The 23,382-nt window shown below is 47.0% G+C and overlaps 2 protein-coding genes and 1 pseudogene across 2 annotated transcripts in view; all 3 read left to right on the forward strand.

Moving 5' to 3' along the window:
- The first annotated feature begins 12,249 nt into the window (after window positions 1-12,249).
- Window positions 12,250-12,585, forward strand: LOC109303708 (annotated as a pseudogene).
- A 764-nt stretch (window positions 12,586-13,349) lies between these two features.
- The window catches only part of DNAJB14 (DnaJ heat shock protein family (Hsp40) member B14), a 49,143-nt gene continuing 39,110 nt past the window's right edge, over window positions 13,350-23,382 (forward strand). Inside the window, exons 1-2 of the mRNA XM_019525877.1 lie at window positions 13,350-13,412; window positions 13,567-13,592. Coding sequence (XP_019381422.1) covers window positions 13,350-13,412; window positions 13,567-13,592 — 89 coding nt within the window. The remainder of the gene's footprint in view (window positions 13,413-13,566; window positions 13,593-23,382) is intronic.
- On the forward strand, window positions 14,012-21,801 carry LOC109303725 (histone H2A.Z). Its single transcript, XM_019525913.1, has 5 exons — window positions 14,012-14,100; window positions 14,535-14,612; window positions 15,629-15,742; window positions 21,113-21,242; window positions 21,386-21,801. The coding sequence occupies exons 1-5, from the start codon at window positions 14,098-14,100 to the stop codon at window positions 21,445-21,447; spliced, it is 387 nt and encodes a 128-aa protein (XP_019381458.1). The 5' UTR covers window positions 14,012-14,097; the 3' UTR covers window positions 21,448-21,801.

The raw sequence follows: 23,382 nt of genomic DNA on the forward strand, positions 1-23,382 counted from the left end.
CTCCTTAAATATTAATTACCTGGAATATCAAATACCCGTTAACATTATTTAACCTAATAGATCAACTATTTAAAATATTAGACACTTCTAAAATATTCACAAATAAACCTAATTACACTTAACATACACATTCTCTGACCTGTGGGGGCCACAGTTTGAACTAACCACTCCTCAGTCCTTCCTGGGAGTTACATCTTGCCCAGTCCAGCCTGGGACAAGAGCGGATCCTTCCCTGGGAAGACTTTTGTTATTTCTTCCTGGAGATAACAAGATCAATTTGCAGTCCTCTAGCATCCCAGGATGCACAGCTGTCACCCCTTTCCGCCTTCCAAACATCTAGTGGTTCCAAACCCCTACCCTATACCTCCATGCTGAGAGCAGCTAGGCTGCCCAACTTAACTGCAGCAAGACCCTGGAGTCAGGGAAAGTATTTCCAAGCTCCAGGGTCTTGCCATCATGCAGCTCCATGTTGAGCATAGGGCAGCTGGGCTTATGTTCAGTGAGACCTTGGAGCCAGGGGAAGCATGTTTTCTCCAGCACCAGGGTCTTGCTTCCTGATGGCTCCACACTCAGCACAGGGTCACTGGGCTGAAGTGCAGTGAAGCCAAGAAGAGCAGGCTCCAGGTCTAGCCTGGCCATCCTGTGGCACCACTTCTGGCTGCTGAGGGTTATGCTAGGTGATGGGGAAGCATGGCTCTCCATGCCTACCTCCTCTCTCCCCCTGTCCCCCCACTCCAAGCCTTCCCTAGCCCTCCTCACCCAGGAACACACTTGGGAGGGCTCATAGAAAAGCTCTCTCTCCCCCCTTCCAACCTGGCCCAGAGAGAACAGAGAAAAAGGGCCAGGGGATGTGAGAAAATTTCAATTAACCTCAGGTAAAATTAATTTAACTGAAGTTTTTCTATGCCTTGTGCCAGACTTAAAGGTGCAGGCAGCCCTGAAGAAGGCTTGGGGATGCTAGGATGAGATTAGGGGGCCTGAGGTCCAGTTTTCAGGCAGCTGGGATGGAGCCAGCTGCCTCCCTCCTAGGATGGGCAGGGCTGTGGAGGACTCAAGTAGTTGTGGAGAGAAGCTGGGCCCCACCATAAACCCCAACACCTGGGAGGAGAACATGGGAGGGCTCAGCTGGGTATGTTGCAGGCAGCTGGTGCTTGCCAGCCTCTCCCTCTCAGCCAGGACAAGAACACGCAGTCCACTATGGCTCAGCCTAACCCCTACCCCTGACCTGATCCTGGCCCATCCAGCCTTCCCCAGAGAAGACAGTGCTGGGGGGGGTTCATTGGAGCAGTCTGGTGTGGGACCAGCCAGCCAGCTCAGCTAGGGGCTCCTCAGGACCACCCACAGTTCATTAACACATAAGAGTCTTTATTTTTTTCAGTTCCTTTATTTCATTTCAAATTAAAATACTTTAAGTAATTATATTAAAATGCTTTACCATAACCCTAAATGATTTAGAGAGACCAAGGTAGGCTAATGCTGAGGGGTCTCCCTCCATGGCTATGCCTCCTCTCCCCAACACCAGCCAGCCCCTGATTCCTCACTGCAGTTGACTGGCCACATCATCATGCCTCAGTTCCCCTTGCCTGCAAACCCTCTGGTTCTCAGCTCTGCGCTGGTGTGTGCTTTTTGCCATGCAGCAAGCATGCTGGTTTTCAGCCTAGTACCTTGGCTATTTCTCCCCTCCCACAGTCCCCAGGTCAGGACAGCTGCCTTATCCCAGCCAGCATGACCCCTGCTGCCCCTAATCCAACTCCCCTCTCCTTCTGATCCAATCCCAGGTCACTGAAACACAAGATTTTGGTCCTTTAAATTTGTTTCAATCTTTTTTTCACTCCTTTCTCTTTACTTCCCCCTTCACTTTAACAGTTTTTCAAGTTTTCTCCCCTCTCACCCTCTGCTTTGGCTGGGTTTCTGCTGCTGTGGAGAGGGGGAAGACCCCCCCAGACCCCATTCTGGTTTCTCCACCTCCAAGCTACATGCCACCCTCCCCTCCCCCTTCCCACCTGTGGGGGGGTGAGGAATAGAGTCCTGGTTCCTGTCTATGCCCCTGCTTCTAAGGCCGTCTACTGGCAAGTCACTGTTGTTTAGGTCTGAGATGGCATTAAGCCTTAACCTCCAAGTGCTCTGAAACTATTTTAATTTTATTACAGCATAACATTCCACAGATATAACATGTTTTAAAGGTAACCTGTAACAGCACCCTAACAATACCCTGTAATGACCTGGGCAAAATGGATCAAAGATAAACCCCAACTAGAGTGGCAGTAGGATACATTTAGAGGGTACTTAGGACAGGTTAATGCCCTTTAATGGGAAAATGCTCCCATTTTAAGTGCCTTTATGATGGTTTAAAGGTAGCCTGTAGCATCACCTAAATTACTTGCTAGAACAGGCTTCTGGGGCCATAGGTAACAAAATGTAAGTTAGACCAACCCTGAGACTGCTCCAATTTACACTTGAGCCTCACCCCTCAGTTTCTGTATGAAATAGAGTTCACATACAAATAATAATTGGGTCTCAAGATGCCAGCTAAGGGGAAATATTAAGGAGATAAACATAAAGGATAAACATTAAGGATCAAGCAGAGGAAAAGTAATGAAGAGGAAGATCTTCTGCTGAGGATGGTGAGGTGGGGTGGGAATGTAAGGACTTACAACTTGGTAGATGATATTAGGAACACAGATCACTTCTGGTAGACAAAACATCTTTCCAAAACTGGACTAAAGAAGGATAAAAAAAAGAATTATTCTAGTCCATCATCAGGATGCTACAAACAGGAAATATAAGAACATATAATGTACATGTGATCATAAATAAAGGGGAGTTCATGTATTTCTGCTTATCAGGACACAGCACAAAGCCACATCAGATTTTTCTGTTTGTACCTAATGTGTTGTATAAGTTAACCCCAACTATTTTTTCTATGATTATATAGACAAAAACTTCTCTGGGATTGTTAGACAGAAAAGACCCTGCCTTGAGCAGGGGGTTGGACTAGGTGACTTTCTGAGGTCTCTTTCAGCCCTACTTTTCTATGATTTTATGATCTTTATAGCATCAGGCAATACAACAGTGCTACCAGGGAGCAGATTATTTTCCTTAACTCAAATTTAGCCATCAGCAGTAATATTTAACTAATGCAAAACTGTTGATTGACAAAGGTCCTATCTACACTGCAAAAATCCTCTCAAGAAAACCAATTAAAACAGGATCATCTTCTACTACATCATCCAAGATATTTAAAACCTGCTTTAGTGGGGCAGGCAGGCAAAGTCATGCTAAGTTCTGGTTTTTGCCAAGCAGTACCTCAATACAGGAACAGAGTTAATATATATGTTGGGTCTATCTATACTGCAATATCAATGTTTTAATTGCTTATATGTAGATGAAGACAAGAGACCATAATTCTGTTCACTGTCCAGACTAGTTTATCTAAGTGCATAAACAGAGGTGCAGTGACTTGTGAATGGTAACTACAACTAAAGGGCCAGGTCCAAAAAATTATTTGGATCCTTAATATAGGGCTTGGATAGAAATTAGGTACCTACATGAAATTGCAATCCTAAAAATCTGGTGCCATTTAACTCTCAAGGCAGATGAGTCTCTATGGCAGGAAACTGTCACTTTAAGGGCCTGGAGCTGGCAGCCACCAGGTGCCTGATTAGGGCAGCCATTCTGGAACTGGGGCTGCCCATATAAACACGGCAGTTCTGGTTTGAGAGGTGAGGCAACAGCACTGCCTGGTTGGAGGGCTGCTGATATCATCTGGAGGTAAGGGAGGAGCTGTAGGGGATGAATAGGAGGCTCCTGGTCCTGGGCATGACCTAAAACTGCCCCCTGCCAGGAGTGGGTGGCCTGGTTGGGCTCCCAGTGGTGTGGGAGCCCCCAGAAAATGCCAGACCAGTTACCACCCCAGTGAAAGGTGGGTTGGGGTGCCTTAACCCCTAGCCCCCACAACTGGGTGGGTTACCCCTTATTTTGGAGGGTTCAGAGAGTGGACCCTCGGAGAATGAGAAAAGGACCAGAGACTCAGGCCTGTCTGAGTTTCCTTTGACTGGCCCATGCTGGGGCCAGGTCTAGAAGGGTCTAAGGGCCAGGGGCCCACCATGAGGGACACCCAAGAGCTGAGGGCCTGGGGTCCCGACTGGCCTGGAGGTGGGCCAGGGCTAGATGAGCTGAAGGTCTTGGTGGGGAGACCACACCTGAAGGGGAACCAGCTCAGGGAGCTATGCTACCCGATATGACAGTGGAAGAGGCTGCCTGAAGAAGAAGAACCCAGGTGGGGTTCAATAGGAGGATTCTGGGGCCCACTGTGGGGGCTGGTGATTAAAGGAACATCAAGATGCCATCTGTGAGGCTTGGGCTATGGTGTAGGGGAGGAAAGGAGCTACAAATAGTGGCCCCTGGCATTGGGACAGAAAATGGGCAGCCTCCTGCTTAATTAATACCCATAAATTAATTATACCGACAAGACGTGGTGGGTAAGGATGCGGGCGGTTAGCCCATGAACAGGTGGGTGGGCCACAGTTGGATTGGCCCCGAGCAGGCCTGCTGTTACAGTATCCTTTTTGACTTTAAACTTCCCCAGGTACTACTTTTCATTCCCAGAACTACCCTGGTCTTGCCCTCACTGAGGAGCTCAGTACCTCACTGTCATTAAAGTCTAGCTGGGCTCCATGAATTGAGCATTCTTGTACTTGCATACCCTGAGGGGCTCAATGCTGTCGGCGTGCTCAGCGCACAGAGCTCCTCTCATTCTAGGGCTGACTCCTCTCTTCAAAACAAAGCCTGAAGAAGAGGTACTGCCACTGCTATTGTTTTATATAAAATCCTGATTGTTAGAGCTACCAGCCAAGAAATGGAAGACTCTCCTCTGCCTACAGGGTCCACACCATATCTCTGCTGTCCCAGGGGAGGTTTCTTATCACCAGGTTTCAAACTCTACCTATGCCCCTCTGCAGAAAATATGTAATGCATTGAACTGGAAAGAGAGCAAAAGAGGAAGTAAAAGTTTCTCACCTACCTGGTAGGGCATTCAGCTAGAAGAGGGAAGCCTTGGTTCTCCTGCAAAAGCTGTTTGTGTGTTTTATTTAATGTAATATACAGAAAAATGCCTGGAACTGAGCCTAGGTCTCCCCTTCTCAGGAGACTGCTTTAACTACTTAAAATAGAGCAATGGCACTACCTCCATCACCCACCACACTTTAAAAGAAAAGGAGGAGCCCTGCTTAGTTCTTGGATCCTAAGGGCATTTTTACATGTGCTCTAGGACAAGGTGCCAGGCACTTTAATTAGCAAGCCACACTAATTAAAAGTGCCTGCATGTTGCTGTATCAGCATTCGCGCACTAAAAAAAATTAAAGTGGGGTGCTTTGAACTAAAGCTCCTTGAAGATGTTTTATTTCAAAGTGCCCTGCTGCCATTTTTTCAGTGTGGGGACGCATGGGGACTCTGACACGTGATGCGGAAGGCCGCTGGAGCAAGTCAATTTCTGTGCTCCAGCAGACTTAATTGAGTCTGCTCCCACATGCTGGATTTCCAGTACATCAGAGCAGGCTCCCCACATGTCTGTAGAAGCCCTAAGAGGTCCAAAGTACCCTTCCTGCAACCCTTAGTAAAGTACCCTTATGGGCATGGAAAATAACAATTTTCACCTCTCCTAAGTTTTCTCTGTTGGCTAGTTGTAAGCCTGTGATTGTCAGCCAAGGTGTCAGAGTACTCTCTAGGGTGATGCCAGATCCTTTGAAGGGTACTGCTAGGTGTGAGGAGATAATCTGATAAACTAAGCAGACAAGCTTATCCCTAACTGGACAATCCCCCAATCCCCACTGCCCAGCCCCTGTGTAAGGAGGTAAGCATTGTAATATATAAATTCATTTTTTAAATGGGATGTCAATGCCATATAATTTCCAAAAGTTATGGAAGGATGCTTTGAATCCAATAAAGGTGCCTTGAGTCCAAAAAATGGTTGAGAATTGCTGTCCTAGGCAGATGTATGTTGTGCATGCTGACTTTAGGCAGCTCCCTATCCCTATGCTGACTCTTGGATCCCATCCTAATCTAACTCAGTCTGTCCATTAGGCACTTGAGCTCTGTGTACACCAGAGGGTTCTGAATTCCACTCTGGGTACTGGGTACCTAAAGTAGGTACTGTAGTACCCCACATTAGGTAGCTAAGTCTCTTGTTACTTCTAGTGCTAAAGCACTGAAGAGTGTATGGTATAAGCATCTTACAGCAGGCTTGTTGGGTGGGTATTTGCCCAAATGCACAGTAGTATTTTGGGCAGCAGTTGTCTTACAGCCTATTTCAACTGCCCTGCAGCAGTGTCAGACATAAAGCTATAGCAGCAGAAGTAGCTGGCAGGGCAGAGGCACCAGACCCCACCATCAAGCAGGTAGCACGGAGGCCTTGGTGGGTACCTGTCTTGCTGAGGACATGGAGCTGCTGCACCATGACCCCTTGGCCTATTGGGCAACCTGCAGCCAGGTGTGGCAGGATCTGGCCATGGTTGCCCAGGAACACCTGTCCTGTTCACTGACCAGTTTTATAAGCAAGGGGGTGTTCAGCATTGCTGGAGATGTTGTGACACCCCACTGCACCTCCTTAGATCCTGGCATGGTAGAGCAGCTGGTTTTCCTGAAGGTGAACCTCCCACTGCCGGGGTTTCCCAAGCTCCATGTACAGATGGACTGGATGCCGCTCTCCTCACTCTGCACCTACTTCCATTTTTTTTTTATTTGCTTTCAGAGCCCTGAGGTACACTTTCCTACTGCACCACTCTGCCTGAAACCTGGCAAGCCTCATGCCTGCATGAGGGGCTACTATCCCTGCTGTTTTCATCCCACTCTGTCTTAACACATACAAGTGATATGAGTTTTGCTTTCAACAGTTTGAGGAGCACTTCCACAGAAACCCCTGCACCTATCTCCGTGAAACTTGGCAGGCTTCATGCCCTTAGAAGGGGCTACAACCCCTGCTGTTTTCATTCAAATCTGCACAAAAAAAAAAAAAAGGCTTTTAGTCATTCCCTATTGTAGTCTATGGCCAAATTTCTGAATTGGCCCCAAACCCCTGAATCAGAATCAGCCGAATTGAATTGGAACAGTGATTCAAATCACTCTCTCCCCAAATCAGTCAAATCCACATCAAATACTTGCTGCTTCACACAGGCCTACTATTTGTAGATGTGCTTACTGTTTTCTAAATCGTGTTAACTGATTTGCATCACACAATTCAAATCAAATTTTGAATCGAGTTAAGGGTTAATAGATGATCATTAACCATCATGGCAGAGGGCCCTGGCTATACACAGCCTATACACTTGACAGCCCTTTAACAGATGCAATTCACAGTCTCTGTTGTGGGCTTATGCTTGGAAGCAATTAGGAGGCAATAATAAATGTGTTTAATCACTGCTACATTGTTGCAGTCCTACTGACAGTTATCTAAGTGCTGTTCCAGAAGCAGTAATGGGTACAGTTGACCTGCAACTGATACTTAGGATGAGGTGTTTGGGGCACATTTGACTTTGTAAAGGTGTTACTTTTTGCCTGATAACCTCTGTGTTGCAAAAACCCTGAGTTTCCCTTGCAGGGCTTAATATTTCCATAGGCAACAATGTTATAAATGTGGGATTCGTTCCTGAACCAAGGCCTGATACCCTATTTTCACCAAAAATAACCCAGAATTTTGTACTCGGTCAATTATAGATGAGTAATATAGCTACATTAAAGTATTTATATTATAAATAGCAATCCTATTGATTTGGAAGGACTACTTTGAGGCAACTTTGCTGGATTTTTTTGAAGGGTTTTTGGCTAGAGTCTTCTGAGGAGTCTTGGCTGCAGATTTTTCTGGAGTTTTGTCTGCTTTCTTAAAGAAAGTGTCCAAGGAAGTTTGGACAGATGTTCTCCAGGGAGATGGGCAATGCAGCAAACTTGTTTACTGGTGTGGCGTTGTATTGGATCAAGCATTGTAAAGTTGAAACTGACATCAGAAAGTTGAAACAGGGTGTCAATTTATAAATGTTGTGTGAAACTTTGTAACTCAAAACGTTCTAAATTGAGGACTGCCTGTACATCTCCAGTACTATAACAATGAATGCCTCTCGCAACAAAACAAAAGCGAACCAGATTAGAGCGCACCACTGGAGCCAATTGGAGCACAGCCTGGTGGGGGGAGGCGGGGAGAGCCGGCACTGCACTCTGATCAGCTCTGCCAGTCCCACAGAGTGCAGCCCAAGGGCAGGAGGCCGGGAGAACTGAGGCAGTGAACAAGTTCTGGTACAGCCTCAAGGGATGTGTTGTCAAGGCTGATAGATCATGACTGGTGAACACCCTGTCCTAGGACCACAGTCTTCTTGTCATGGTCAGGGGAAACATCCTGCAAGCATGCAAGTGGCAATTCATGAATATTCATAGTTGGACTTCTTCATAGGTGGTGAGCGCCCATGTTTAACACAATCCAATATATGGATGATTTCTTGTTATGCAATTTGTGTTCAAGTTGTTTTTTAAAGTTTTATTGCTTAAGGATGTCTCCTCTGGGATCAGTGATGGAATATCCAGGGCAGTTAAAGTATCTCGCCCGGTGCTTTTTGTGTGTTTCTGGAATTGATATCAAACTAATATCCATTCTTTTTTTAATGTAGGATTGTCCCCACCTAGCCAACATAGACTGTAGAGGGGCACAGTAAGTAGGTGATGGCATGTATGGCATTGGCAGAGGAACAGGTGCATGAACTCTGGATGTTATAATTCATGTTGTTTGGTCTAATAACAATGTGGTGTATGTTGATGAGGGAGCACAGCTGGTATCTGGGTCTGTAGCAAGACCAGGTGGCTTGGTGAGATTTGGAGTTGTGTATTTGCTGCTGGAGAGGGGATGTTTGAGGACAGGGGCCACAAAAGTTCAATTATCAAACCTAATCCCTTTCTTTACAGATCCAAACACTTCTTAAACTCATTTGAGTTAACACTTAATACTTCCCTGTTTCTCAGTAAACCTTCCAGTTTAAAGGGATTTTTCTCCCCACTAAAGGGATTGCTTCTCATTATTATCTAATTAACATACCGTGAAGCAGCTGAATAACATCTATTTCAATGAAGTGCTATGGCCTCTTTATAAAAAAGGTAATCAATGACCTTTTTTCTCATGCTGTTTGGTGAAAATGTTTTTATAAACCCGTTCCTTCAGGAACATAGAATATACCTTTTGAATGTGTCATTAACATGTAGGATGTGGGAAGATGTTATTGCCATTGTGAAATATTTTTGTTTACTCTTGTGTATCGGAGCAGTTTGCTCCTTCTTCACTGGGGAGCCCTTAGGGTACCTGAATTACATGTAGAATACCATGGTGCCTTTTTGATTAATACACAGGTCTGCCTACAGAAGCATTGTTGGCTATCTTGGAGCTTGTCTGAACAGAGGTATACTAGTTTATCGAAATGTTTATTGAAGCATTGTTTTTATCTGCTACAGGAATAAACATGCACACAAACTGATATGCTCTGTGTGGATACTCCTATACAGGCTTAAACCCAGCTAATCAATTAGATAAACCAATACTCCAGGGGTAAATGGGGTGTTTAGATCCCTCTGAATGAAAAAGATATGCTTGAGGCACAAAATAGAGCAAATAGCACCATGACAGCTGTGCACAAACAAGAAGGCTGTGCACTTGAAAGCCTGATGAATGAACAGATGGTCTCAATAGTGTAACAATGTAAGTAAACTATCTCAAAGTAGGAGCAGATCATAAAGCAATATTAAAATTCAGCCTGACCCAGCAGCCATTGACAAGTAAGCAGACTGTACTCGGCTGTCACCAATCTGAGCATTCATATAGGGCAGGGGTCAGCAACCCCCGGCACATGTGCCGAGCATGGCACGCAAGGCCATTTTGCTCAGCACACCACTGCCAGCCTGGGCTCTAAGCAGCTGCTGCCAGCCACAGAGCCCAGGCTGCTCCTAGCAGGTGGCTGGGAGGCTGCAAGCCCTGCTGCAAGCATACCAGGCTCCTTGGGCTGGCTGTAGCAGGGAGGCTGCAAACAACTGCTCCAGCCTCCGGCATGTTGGCAGTCTGGCACCTTCCAAGGTAGACATTGTGTTTTTTGTGACACTCCAGCCAAAAAACGTTGCCTAACCCTGATATAGGGCAAAAGTTTTCCATGAACTATGCCAGCAAGATGGGGGGCTGCTAGTCCATTGCCCTTTAGTGGCCTGGCCTCCCCCATGTAAAGGCGGGTGCATAGAAGCTTCTGATTTAGATGTCTGTGGGCCAGTGACAAAATCGTCAATTGCTGAGAAACTTTTCTGAGAAGGATTTAATACCATTTTCACACTGCCACCTCTCCTTAACTTGCCAAATGCCAACTAGCACCAGATCGTGACAACGTGTATGGCTTCATACTGCCAAGTGAGTCATTCCCTGAAAACTTTTCCCCAGGTGAATAAGCAATTGCAAAGCAAGCTGTGACAGGGCTAGTGTCAAGGAGATAGGTGCTTTATTATGTAGCACTTTGGACCTACATTGTCTGCTCTTGCCTAATATGCCAAGCTACTAGAAAAATTAAAATATTCTGGCAGTGACCAAAGGAGGCTTGCTCCTGGTTCTGGATGAAGGTGGGGATGTAGGATATAGCAGACTGGTGTTGGGAGAGAACTCTTTTTCTGGAGCTGTGCAATGACCAGCAGTAATGGGAGATCTTCAAGATGAAGAAAACCCCTTTTCTGGAAATCTGTGCAGGCAGCCTGCAGTGAATGTGAATTCCAAGATCTAAAGGAAATAGGTTAAACCTATGGTATAATAAAGCAAGCCTCCTGATAAAATCTCTTCCACTTGGCATGGAATGGGAAAAGACTTGAAATCATGCAAAGATGCATGAAAAAAAATTCCAAAGAATCAAAAATGCTCTTGGAGTAAGTGGTTGCTGGGGACTGCTTGTATCTGAGCTATGCTTAAGAAGTATTTCATTTTAGTGTTCTGCTGCTTAACAAAACTTTCCACCTCATGAAGAATTTCTGCTGGTAGTAAGTATAGCTGCTTCACAACCGTAGTTAAATTTCTAGTAGTTTTTCAAGTGTCTAAAAATATGAAGAAGCACCTAGGGCTAGATCTAGTAAAGGATTTAGGCTCTTGGTTCTGGATTCTGCTCTAGGCCCTGGTGTTAAGTTCCCTATACCTCCTCTACAGAGCACAAGGAAAGTGTGAGAACCACAGCACTGGCAGATTTCATAGGCATTAGGGCTGGAAGGGACCTCATAAGGTCATCAGGCCCAGCCCCCTGCCCAAGGGGCAGGAAGTCAGCTAGGGTCAAAGGATCCCAGCAAGACAAGCATCCAAATGTTTCTTAAAAGTGTCCAGAGTAGGTGCTTGCACCACCCCGGGGCGGGGGGGGGAGTCTATTCCAGGCCTTAGGGGCTCATACAGTAAAGAACTTTGTCCTTATGTCCAGCCTAAAACGGTCTTGCAGGAGTTTGTGACCATTGGACCTTGTCATCCCTTGGGGCACTCTGCTAAACAGGCATTCCCACAGATCCTGATCCACACCCCTAATGTACTTATAGGCTACCACCAAGTCACCCCTGAGCCTGTGCTTCTCCAGGTTGAAGAGTCCCATGGCGCTTAGTCTCTCTTCATAAGGCTTGCTCTCTTGTCCTCTGATCATGCACATGGCTCTCCTCTGGACTCTCTCAGACTTTTCCATGTCCTTCCTGAATTGTGGAGCCCAACCTTTCAACCTTCTTAGACTCAGCACAACCCTTGGGAAATGCTAGCTCTTGGCTTTCACTTGTTTGACTGCAAAACAAAAAGTACTAGAGCCATGAACAGCATGTGCCCCCAGCAGCTGGGGGGGGCACAGCGGCGGCAGGAGTGGCGAGAGCCAGCGGCAGCAAGTGGGGGAGTTCCCACAGACTCCACCAGCACTGTTGGTGGCAAGCGGGGATGGTGAGTACCGACCAAGGGTTGGAGACCACCTGCAGCTGCTGTCAACATCGGCAGCCAGCCGGAATCGCAGACTGCCTGCATATGCCATTGGTGGTGGCAGCAGTGGGGTGGCAAGCGGCGACTGCCCACAGGTGCCGCTGAGTGTCAGTGGTGCCTTTTTGCAGGGGGTGCACTGCATTGCCCTTGACTAGAACAATTTTTTTACTGCAAGGAACACAGAAAGACCATAAAACCTGTCATTTGCTGGATCAGACCATAGGTCTGTCCTGCTAGGTTTCTGCAGAGGGGTGGCATCACATAAGAGTGAAATCATGTCTGGCTGTGGCAAGCAGGGAGGCATGGGCCACAAGCATAGGTCTTCCCAGGCAGGGCTGCAGTTCCCTGTAGGCCATGTGTGCTGTATGCTTTACATGGAAACCCTGATGGCTGAAGTCCTGGAATTGGCTGGGAATGCTGCACGGGATGAGAAAACTTGCATTATTTGCACCACCTCTAGCTGGCGATCCACAATGACAAGGAGCTAAACAAGCCCCGGGGGGGGAGGTCACACTGCTCAAAGCAGGGTCCCACCCAACATCTAGTTGGTTCTGCTGTCTAAGAAAAAGGAGAGCAATAAAGCTAAGGGCAAGTGAAGCCCGTGCAGATTCAGACCTAGACTTGGACACATTCATAACATAACCCCCACACCTCCCCTCATGTCACAGAGGCGCAGAAAGTATATGCTGAAAGGGAGGGCAAACTGAGCATGAGCAGGCATTCCCCACCTTGCAGTCTCCAGCATTTAAGGTCTAGACCAGGCAATCGGAGCAAGGCACATGAAGTCATTTTGCTTGGCAGTCACACCTCTGGGAAGGGGCCAGGCCTGCACTGCCACAAGGATCAGGCCCCTTGCAGCTCCCCCACCTTCTGCCCTGGGGATGCCAACACCTTTCAAGCTGAGGTTGTGGGCATTTTTGCCACTGTGCCCAAAAACATTGCCGACCCCTCGTCTAGGCAGTTCTGATTCAGAGGCTGGACCCCTAACTCTCTCACGCAATAGCTACCAGTACCCCTTTCCTTCGCAGCAGGCCAGGGTGTTTTTGACACCATGGGTGCCTATTTGAAATCTCCGGGTCACTCTAATGAAACGTGCAGTGCTGCTACTATACGGCCCCTGGCTGAGAGTCACTGTGCCAAGGAGGGCAACACCACCTGTCTGCCGGTCCTGCCTGCTGCACCTGGGGCCGAAGCGTCACATCCTCTCAAGACGCTTTAGTTGCAGGGACACAACTCGGGGTGGCCGGGTACAGGTGTTGGGCTGCAACTCCTCCAGTGACCTAGGGTAGGCCCTGGTGCCTCTCCCTGGGGTGTCTTTAATTTTCCCTGCGCCTGAAGAAGGTCTTACGTGCCCGAAAGCATGCCGAAAAATACAACGTGTTTGCATCTCTCCCGGAGGATTCAGCCCCCAATTCCTTTCCCAGCAACTGCCCTAAGCACCGCTCGGGGGTGGAGGGGAGGCACTTCTAAACCCCATGTGTGGGGCGGGGTGGGGCGGAGCAGGGCAGAGGCAGGTGCCCGGGTCCCAGAAGGGCCCGTAGCTGTGCCTGAGCCTGGGCGCGGGGCCTTGGAGGCAGCAGGTGCCCGCGGGCACCGCCGCCAGCGCTAGACAAAATGGCGGTCAGGGCCGTGCGGGCGGTCGGACGGGAGCCGGAAAAGGGGTGGAGCGAGGCGATCACGGGCCCCTTACGCCGCGCTGTGCCGGGGCACTGGGCCGACAACCCCCTCCCCCACCGCCCCGCGGGGCTCGCAAGGCCACTCTGCTGGGCCGCGCCTGTCACTTTAAGTGTGGGCGTGGCTTCCATTGAGACCCGGCCGCGCGAGCCACCCGCCCCACCTCTCGTTCAGCCCCGCCCGGCGGCTGGGCTCCGATTGGCTCCTGGCCCGCAGAGACGCCCCGCCCCCCTCAGCGGCGATTGGCGGGCGGTGGGATCCGGGTGCCCGGATGTGGGCACGTTCGGTGGTTATAAAGCGCCGAGGGAAGGCGGGAGCCGGTGCAGTTTGAATCGCGGCGGGTACGGGTGTGTGGTGCTGTTAGGGCCTCGTTGTGTGTGAGAGTCGCTTGCTGCTTCCTCCCTCTCCTGTGCGGTGCTACAGCGCCGCTCACGATGGTAGGAGACCACGGAGATGGGGGACGGTTGGGGGCGGGGGTTGCTCAGCCGCGCTGCAGTGGTGGGGAGGAGGAGGCGGCGGCTGCGTGGGGGGAAGGGGCGCAACGGTTGGAAAGCTGGCACGCGTTGGGGCGCGCTCGTGTCCCGTAGACTGCTGGGCTGGGGGGGAGGGGGCGCGCATGCGCAGCGGGCTGCCGGGAGCGGGAGCACTCAGCGCCTGCGCTTAGCGAGAGACTTGGGCTGCTGGGCGTGGGGGCAAGAGCGCATGCGCGGTGCCCTGGCTCGGTGGGAAGCGCATGCGCGGGGCGGCTGGGCGGCTATTGCCTGAGACCTGAGTGGCTGTTGCTTCCAGGTGAGCTTACAGGAGGGAGGAGCTGGCTCCAGTGGTGTAGGGATCCGCTTCTGACCACCACCTTTCTCCCTCTTTTTTGTAGGCTGGCGGTAAAGCTGGGAAGGACTCTGGGAAGACCAAGACCAAGGCAGTGTCTCGCTCGCAGAGAGCTGGACTGCAGGTGAGTCTGCAGGGCGTCATCCCACTTACTTGCCCTCCAAGACTTTTTGCCTTTTGGGAGTTTTTCTGTTTGCTTCTTGTCTGCTGTGGGACAGTCTGCTTCAGGAGCAGCAGGCTCCCATATCGGAACAGCTGCAGTTCAAGTCCACTGATTGTCATGATTTTTAAAAAGCTAGTCTTTGTTTGGAGGTTGCTGTTTTCAGTGCCTAGGTTTTGCATTACTTGAAGAGGTTTTTTTTCAGTACAGTTAAGGAGTAACAGCTTGGAATGGGAATGAACAGCTTGAACCATGGTGGTGCTGCTACTATATGATGGGGATCTTCAACCAAAGTGCTATGAGATGCTTCCAAAGGGGCTGTGGTGCCCACCTGTGCCAAAAGATGAGCAATTGCTCCTTCTCCTTGCTGGGGTTGGGTACTCTTAAAATCTGTCAAGCAGCACTTGTAGCTAGTCCCCACACCTGGCAGCTTTTGCACTGGCCACCCTGCTCCTAAGTGTGCTCCTCTGTGTATCCATGTAAAGTACATGCGCTGATGGCCAGGTATAGGTGGGGGTCTACAACTTAAATCCTGACTTATCCCCTGTCCCTTCTTCCCCCCTCTCCCATGTGCCTGGAGTAGTGAGAGGCTGTAGGTGCATGTGGTTTCAGTTGCTGGCACTGGAAGCCTAGTACTTACCCCTTCATGCACAGATCAATGGCTGGGAGGGGGCAGATGCTGGAAAAAGGGTACAGTGGGGTGAGGTCTTGCCTCGCCACTCTTACCTGGCATAAGTTGGTTTCTAATTCAGTTCTCAGCCAGGGTGCTTCTAAACTCTGAAAAATTAAGAAGGGCTGTCTTTAGGCTAAAAGCTGAGTTGCTGTCTTATGGGATAAGGAATCATGCTTTGTTGCATCAAATAACAAATGGGCCTTCCTGTGATTATTTTATGGTAGTTGTTGGCAGGGTTTCAGTCTTTCATTCGCCAAACCTTTTATGGTGTTTACACCGTGTTCTTCCTGTTCTTAATGTCTTGCAGTTCCCGGTTGGCCGCATTCACCGTCATCTGAAGTCCAGGACCACCAGCCACGGACGTGTAGGAGCTACTGCTGCTGTGTACAGTGCTGCTATCTTGGAATACCTGACAGCTGAGGTAAGCTTACTGTGGGAGAGATTGGGAAAGGCAGTTAATGTTCTTAAAATGGGTAGATTGACTTAAGTCTGTTTAAATTGCTGTAAATCAGTAGTCCAAACTTAAATAATTTTATCAAGTTTCCCATTGTATTCTTGTTTCCTTTTTTACAGAAAGGTTATATCATCATTGGTTGATCTAATAGAACTTATTGTTCTACTGTAAAAACTGCGTTAAGTTGCAAGCTTGGTACATGTTTTCTAGGTACACAAGCTATCTCTCTCTATCTTCATAGCTTGTGTACCTAGAAACACATGTCCCAAACTTACAGTTAACTGCAGTCTTTACAGGAGGTCAGTGTGTGTGGGGGTTTTTTATTCTATCAACCAATGATAGATATACATTTAAGAACTTATTGTTTAACTTACAGCATTGCTAACAACCTGAATGTACTATTTTAGTGTACTAAACATGGTGAAATGTGTGTTTGCTCAGTAGATTTAGCTTCTTGCTTTTTTTTTTTTATCAGGATGGTGACTTGCTTTTAAACACACAACCAACACCAAATTAAACAACTTTAATGTTTTGGATATGGAAACTATTATCAAAACTTGATTAACACTTGGATAACAGTCAATACTAGTGTTTAAAAAATTAGTTATAAGTATGGCATGAACTGTGATTTTAGTGAATTAACCCAATTATTTTGGATCACCCTGGGGAAAACTTTCTAAAATGTCTGTCCTTGAAATCAAAACTAATCTACCACTTTATACACTTGAGCCTAGTGTTGGTCCTCTGTACACACTCCTCCTTATTCCTCCCTGTTCCTTCTTCACACAGGAGATTAACACCAAACCAGTGCTTCTCCCTGTGATGTAATCTACCATATCCTCTGTAGCTTTTTCATCATCCCAACAAGCCATGCTTTCTGCTGTTACAGCACATAGGGCTAGGGAGCCACAATATTTTAGTTTAGAGACATGAATAGCATGAACTTCAAGTGTGTTTGCATCTTTACATATCCAAAGGAAGCAAGAAGGGCCATTTAACTGAAGTACCCAAACCCTTAAGAAGCCCTAGGGGGTTGGTAGTTACTGAGCAGATGGGTGCTATGCCATGAGCTGGAAAATAAGCCTCCATTATGGGTACAGTCATCAATATTCATAAACTGAGAATTGAGCCAATTGGATCAGGTAAAAGAGACAGATGAGCAGGAGTTTTGATGCCTTCCAGGTGGTCCTGGTAAATGATTCTGATCAGGGAGTACACATCATGGTGCCTGTGGAAGAAGAGGCCAGGCTCCAACACTTGTGATTACTTTGCTGATGTTTTGTATCCAGCACTATAGAACCTTGCAGGGCCAAACCCCTAATACAGGAACTATTGTGCTGTATTTCTTTTAAAGCTTGACCTCAAAAGTTAGATGGCTTCCTTCCCTCAGCCCTTTAAACCTTTGAAGAAAATCAACCTTTAAGTCCAGAGGGTTTTTTATTGACTCAAAATATTTTATTTAAATTATTTTTATATCTTGTACCTTAGTCTATACTGTATTAAAATTAGGGTTCATTTTAAGCTGGCTTACTTTTTTAAAAGGAAAACTTAGTTAATTTAAATCCAACTTTTTTGCTTAAATGGGGCAAATAAAAGCTGCATAATCATTGCCACTTGTATTCTGAGGTTTTAGGATAACATTTCCTGCTGTAATCAGAACTTGCTTTCATCTAAAAATACTTCAGTGAACTATTTTAGTGAGTCTTGAGGATCAGCAGGAAGGGAGTTAAGTTGGTATTTTGATGGAGGCCATGGTGTGTGAGTGAAGGATGTTGCATAATACAGTCGATGTCAAATTGGAATTGTGCAAAACTTGGGCTATCTGTGCTGTGGCATAGAGCTCTGTTAACCTTTTTAAGGAGCCCTATCCTGGGAGTCCTACTATTAAGAGTACCTATCTGTAGGAGAAGTAACTAAAGCTATAAACAAGACATGATATTTCTTGTGGGACTGGTTGTGCCCCATCTTCTCAAATGGAGAAGTTGTGGGTTTGACATCTCTACACATCTCCCTTCAAAGTGGCTGATTGCACTGCTGCTTTTCCACCGGTAGGTGGCTGGAGAGAGCACACATTGCAGCATGCCTGGTGCTGGTCAAGTTCCATAGGATTCCTTGACTGCAAGTGCTCACAGAGCACCTGCTTTTACATTTTGGGTAGGTGGGGACATTTTTGTAGGACTGATTTTGGTGTTGGTCACTGTGTAGCTTGTGCCTTTGAACATCTGCCCTTATTTCTGGTGCACTGGTGTGGCCATCATGGCTCATAAGCCAGAGCTTTCACCAGCAACACCTGCTATGGATCTGTATATAGTCATAGCCTTGCTGGCCCAGTGTCATTTAACTTGTGGGCCTCAATGGCTGCTGTTACTACCTTAATTTGCCCTTGAGAACAAAGGTTGGGGGAGAAGCTCACGTGTACTTGCTGCCAAACAGTGGGTGGGGCTGTGTCTTGTACATCTGGCTTGTACTGGGCAGCAGTAGATACCAGTCCCCTAAAGCTGTTTTGGCTGCAGCTTGGCATCTGGCTGAGTAGATGGGGCATCGACTCCAAGTAAAGCAGTGTTTCTGGGCCAAGGAGATAAGCAGCAACTGGTAGGAGCAGATTGTTTTGGCCACCTTAGATGATAGGCAATGGTGCATACCCCTGGACATGCAGAAATATACCTTCATGGAGATTTGTGCCAAAATTGCCTTGCACATACAGCCATGGTCAGTGATGATGAGTTTGCTCTTACCTGGAGACCAGTGGTCTCCAAAGTGGGGTGTGCAAGATGATCCAGTGGGGTGCGGGAAGAAAATATTAGAATTCTATTTATATATTTTTATCTAAAAAAAAAAAAGAGAAATTAAGCTTTACTAATATTTAATATATGGATTGACACTGGTGCCCTCACTCTTTCTGACAGTCAGTCATGTGTCACGTACGATAAGCAAGGTATCCTGAGGAAAGAGCGCGAGTTCCACTACACAGAGGTACAGTGTACAGTAGTCTCCAAACTTTGTACAATGTTACACTGAGTAGTACATGTGTATTTATTTATCAATTATATACATATATTGGGGTGCATGCTCAAACTTTTTATTGATGGGGTGTGCGATCAAAAAAGTTTGGAGACCACTGCTGTAGAGAACTGTATTCCTATAGTTATTCCTATCCCTATGGGGGGCTGGACTCGATCTTCCGAGGTCCCTTCCAGCCCTAACGTCTATGTCTATACAACCTTATGACCCCAGACAGCTGCTGATCTGTGGCAAACTGTTTTGCCATAGGCAAGTTGACTGCTAGAGAGGCTGTGCAAGAGGTATCTGAGAATATGGGTGATGGCCCTGTATACCATGTCTTGCCAACCCGCAGGAGGTTGTGGATGAGTTTACCAGCCTGTGGTTTCCCAGCTACGTTAGGGCTGTTGAGCGCACACATCTCTGTCCTTCCCCTTGTGGATTCTGGCTGTGAATTCACCAGTTGGAAGGGGTACTTTGCAATCATGATTTAGACAGTTGGGGACCACCATGGGCATTTGAGCTGTGTACATGCCAGTTGCACAGACGGTGTGCTTTGCTAGGATATGTAGGCATTCTCTTTTCCGCTTTGGGTCAGGGAGAGAGCTTGCCCCTAGCCTGCCTGGCCCCCAGGCTGAGGAGTGACTATCTTTGGTACTAATAAGAGACTCATCCTACCCTGCACCCCTGGCTAATGAAGCCTTTCACTAGGTGTCTGGATGCCTAGAAGGAACTGTTTGCTAGGTCAGCAGCTGTAAAATGTCTGTGGAGTGTGTGCTTTTAAACATCTCAAGCCTTTCTGGAGGTGCCTGAGGATGTATGGATATCAGTAAGTGCAACATACCCTAGTTCATGGTCCCTGCATGTTTATTGCAAATGCTGGAGGCCAAGAGTAGCACAGGAAATTCAAAAAAAATTAAATAAAGTCCTAGTGTCATGGTGAAAATTGATCTTGTTTGGGTTTTGGGGTTTTGTGTTTTTGTGTGGGGTTTTTTTTTCTTTTTTCTAAGCCTGACATCTAGTGGCATTTGTCAGTAGTCCTTTGTGAGGTCCATGGTTGTCAGATACTGGGCACCTCCAAGTTTGCTAATCTGGGTATGAGATGAGCATCTGGTACTAATGGCATTAAGCATGGGCTATTTTGTTGAATTGCCTCCTGCCCTGGTGCCAACATGTTCCTGATTCCCTTTTCCAGGTCCTACCTAGCCTATTTTCCCAGTGATTCTGAAAGGTGAACACCTGATAGATTTGTCCCCCGTTTCCACTTGGTGCATGACTAAGTGTGTACTAGCTTGCTGGGGAAATACATGTAGCTTTGCAGAAGCACTCTGATTTCTAACTCCTGGGCAGGAGGTCTTTTGTTAGAGTAGAATAGATTCCACCAGAGTTGTCTTCTGCTTCCACCATCAGATCTGAAAGAGGGTCTTCAATCCCTTCCCAATTCCCCCACAGTGGAAAAACAATCTTTCTGTCATAAGGTTTCATAACAATTACATGACTTGCTGTCTTATGGCAAGTGTGTTTTCTCCCCCTTTTTACATTATTCAGCTCTTTGACCTTCCCAGCCAGCTTGGACCTTTTTCTTCGCACAGAAAACTAAGTGACTGGTATTAATACCTGGTTTATTGGTGCCCAGCTTTCCACCTCCATGGGCCAGATGAGTGGCGTAAGGTTGGTCCAAGAGCTAGGTCACGTGGAGGTTTGGCACATGACATCAGTACATGGGTCTGTCCTGCACAACAACCTGGTTATGTACTTGAATACAGCTGTGTGCTAGCCCCAGGGTTCCTCAGGGGTCCAGAAACGCGGCACCAGAGGAGTGGCAATTAACACTGCCACACCTCCCTGCCACAATTTCTAGACCCCTGGGGAGTCCTGCAGGCTGGAAGTTGAGCAGCACTGTCCTATTCCATGTGACCTGTTGATCACATGGCAAGCATACTAAATCTCTTGTTTGTTCTGTGCTTTGGCTAGGCTTTCTTGGGCCAAATGCATGAGCTTGGTGGGTCTTTCATAAAATAAACACATACTTCCAATTTTCCCTCTGGAGGAATTTTTTTCCCCCTTATTTCTCTTTCATTAAGTCCAGGGGTCTCATTGGCCCCTGACTGCACAGCAGTTCAGAAAGGGAAAAGTCTGTAAATTTCTTCTAGCTTCCAAAGACATTCTCTGAGAAGGTAGGGAAAGCACTTATCTGTAGGTGTTGATTCATAAAGGTCTTCACCTCTTTTCAGAGTCCTCTTAAATCTCTCCATTGGATAACTCTTCCAATTCAGTGAGTTACCTGAGTGAATTAAGGTTTTGGGGTTTGTTTGTTTGGTTTTTTTGTGCCCACAGGTTCTTGAGCTGGCAGGAAATGCATCCAAAGACTTAAAAGTGAAGCGTATCACTCCCCGTCACTTGCAGCTTGCAATCAGAGGAGATGAAGAACTGGACTCTCTCATTAAGGCAACAATTGCTGGTGGTGGTATGTAATACTGTTGTCTTACTCATGTTAAAGTCTAACAGATCATGTTTCTAATATACAAATAAGGGGGGGGTGTACCCTTTTTCTGGATTTTACGACTGGGAAATTAACTTCTATTTAATTTCTTGCCGTGTGTATTTTAGGTGTAATACCACATATCCACAAATCGCTTATTGGAAAGAAAGGACAACAGAAAACTGTCTAAAGAATACCAGGATTCCTTGTTATCTCAGGACTCTTAAGTACTCGAACAATTGTCCAGTGTTGGTGATTCCAGTGGACTGTATCTGTGAAACACAATTTTGCCTTTTTGTAACTTGAGAAGCTAAAGCTCGCTGAGCTGTCTAACAAACCAAATTTCTGCATTGAAGTCTTAACCATATTTAAGTGTTACCATGGCTTCAAAGAAGCTATTGTATTTGTAGTGGGTTTTGATTGAGCTGACTGTTTTAGATCGGTTGATTTTTAATGTGAAGCAGAAGTTAAAGAAAATGTTTTGGTTTTGTACAGACTTTTCATCCACTAGAGTGGAAATGTTCAATAAATGTTATATCAGTAGTAGTAGTGGTCTGTCTCTTTCTTCAAATCTGCCTTTTTAACAAAAGGGTGTGATAGATTCCCTTCCCATAAAAGATCTAGCAGTGAGGTGGCACCCCTGATTAAAAGCTGCAGGCTTGAAAGTACCTTAAGTTGGAGAAAACTACTTTTTAATATCATTCTGCTCTTATTTACAACTTACTCTAATCTATAGCCATCTTGAAGCAAGATGGATAAAAGGTCAAAACTTCTTGAAGGGGTAATGATACTTGGGGGGGGGGGAACTAATTAACCCATCTGCAGTAGGGGTGGGATCATGTTCCCACAGGGGAGTGGAGAAACTATTCTAAAATGCATCCAAGCATTTTTTTCCTTCCTGTACCACAAAAACTAGCCTCCCACCACCCCATGTATATGCACATTCCTGGATTGCTGCAGTTAATTCATGTTTAATTTCTGACATGACAATTTTTATCAAATTTTACATTTTAAAGAGATACCAATGGACTGACAACTTTGGCATTCAGTAGATGAAGGCTGGATTATATCTGATGCTACCTCTCACTATAACATGTGTAAAATTTACTGGTCTTAAATGGCAATAGTGAAAAGCAGGTGTTTGAGTGCCTGATACTGATCTTAAGTGAGCCTGGGATCTAGGAATCTATGAAGCAGATGTCCATCTTCAACATACTTGAGTAAGGAGCTGAAATGTAACATCCACTGAACTAGCTGGTGGTCTGACAAATCTTGAAAATATTTAAATTCACCTTAATATATGGTTTGGTTTGGATGGATCTAAAACTTAGGGCTCTAGTCTATGGTAGGCAATTGTTTTTGTGTTTTTCCTTAGAGGTGGCATATATGCCACAAGTTGGAGGAGAGGTGGGAAGAAGAACATGGAGTTTCCACTGCTGCTTTCTAGTAAGCTGGGTTCTACCATGTTCATTTCTGACAGATGTACCTTTTGACTTCATAGTCCTGTATCTTTGTTTTATAGCTGCTTAAGTTTCTGTTCTTTTACACAAAGGTTTTGGAGTGAATGGGCAACTGCAGGCAGGAAGAGTAATGGAGCAGAGAGGGGTATAGTGGGGCAGGTAACTTAGTGGCCACAGAATTTTACCTTCACCAAGCTGATGTGCTGTTACACTTAATTCAGGTCACTGCTGGAGTTAGGATATGGTAACACTAATATTGCCAGGGGGCTCCTCTGCCTCCCCCGTGTCTTACTCAAAGTTTTGAGTAAGCAGCAATTGAAACTAGTAACAGCGGCACAGCTCAAGTCCCAGAAAGCTCCCGTGCCCCTTCCTATCCAGCTGTTGGGTAATTGAAGTCAAGTCGGGGGCTGCTTGGTGATGACGTGTCACCTGGGGCAGCCCTCTGCGTGGGGTGTGAGGGGGAGCGGCCGGCCAGGGCCCCCCTGCGGCCTCTGCGCAAAGGGGAACTGGCGCCTCCCGCTGAGGCCGAGCCTGGGGCAGGCGCGGGCCGTACGGAAGCCCCAGACCTCGGCCCCTGCGCCGCTGCTGCCCGGCCGCGGCGCATGCGCACGAGGCGCCGCTGTTGCTGCTGGGCCCGGAAGCCGCCTCCGGCCGGGAGGGAGACG

Source organism: Gavialis gangeticus, unplaced genomic scaffold (genome assembly GCF_001723915.1).
Source record: "Gavialis gangeticus isolate Ggan-Ray unplaced genomic scaffold, GavGan_comp1, whole genome shotgun sequence".
NCBI classification, from domain to species: domain Eukaryota; kingdom Metazoa; phylum Chordata; order Crocodylia; family Gavialidae; genus Gavialis; species Gavialis gangeticus.

Bases quoted from the DNA above. Each gene is read 5' to 3' on its own strand.
- LOC109303725 (XM_019525913.1), top strand. The intron at 15,743-21,112 runs GTAAGCTTACTG...TTGTGCCCACAG, and splicing joins TGGAATACCTGACAGCTGAG to GTTCTTGAGCTGGCAGGAAA. The intron at 21,243-21,385 runs GTATGTAATACT...TGTGTATTTTAG, and splicing joins GGCAACAATTGCTGGTGGTG to GTGTAATACCACATATCCAC.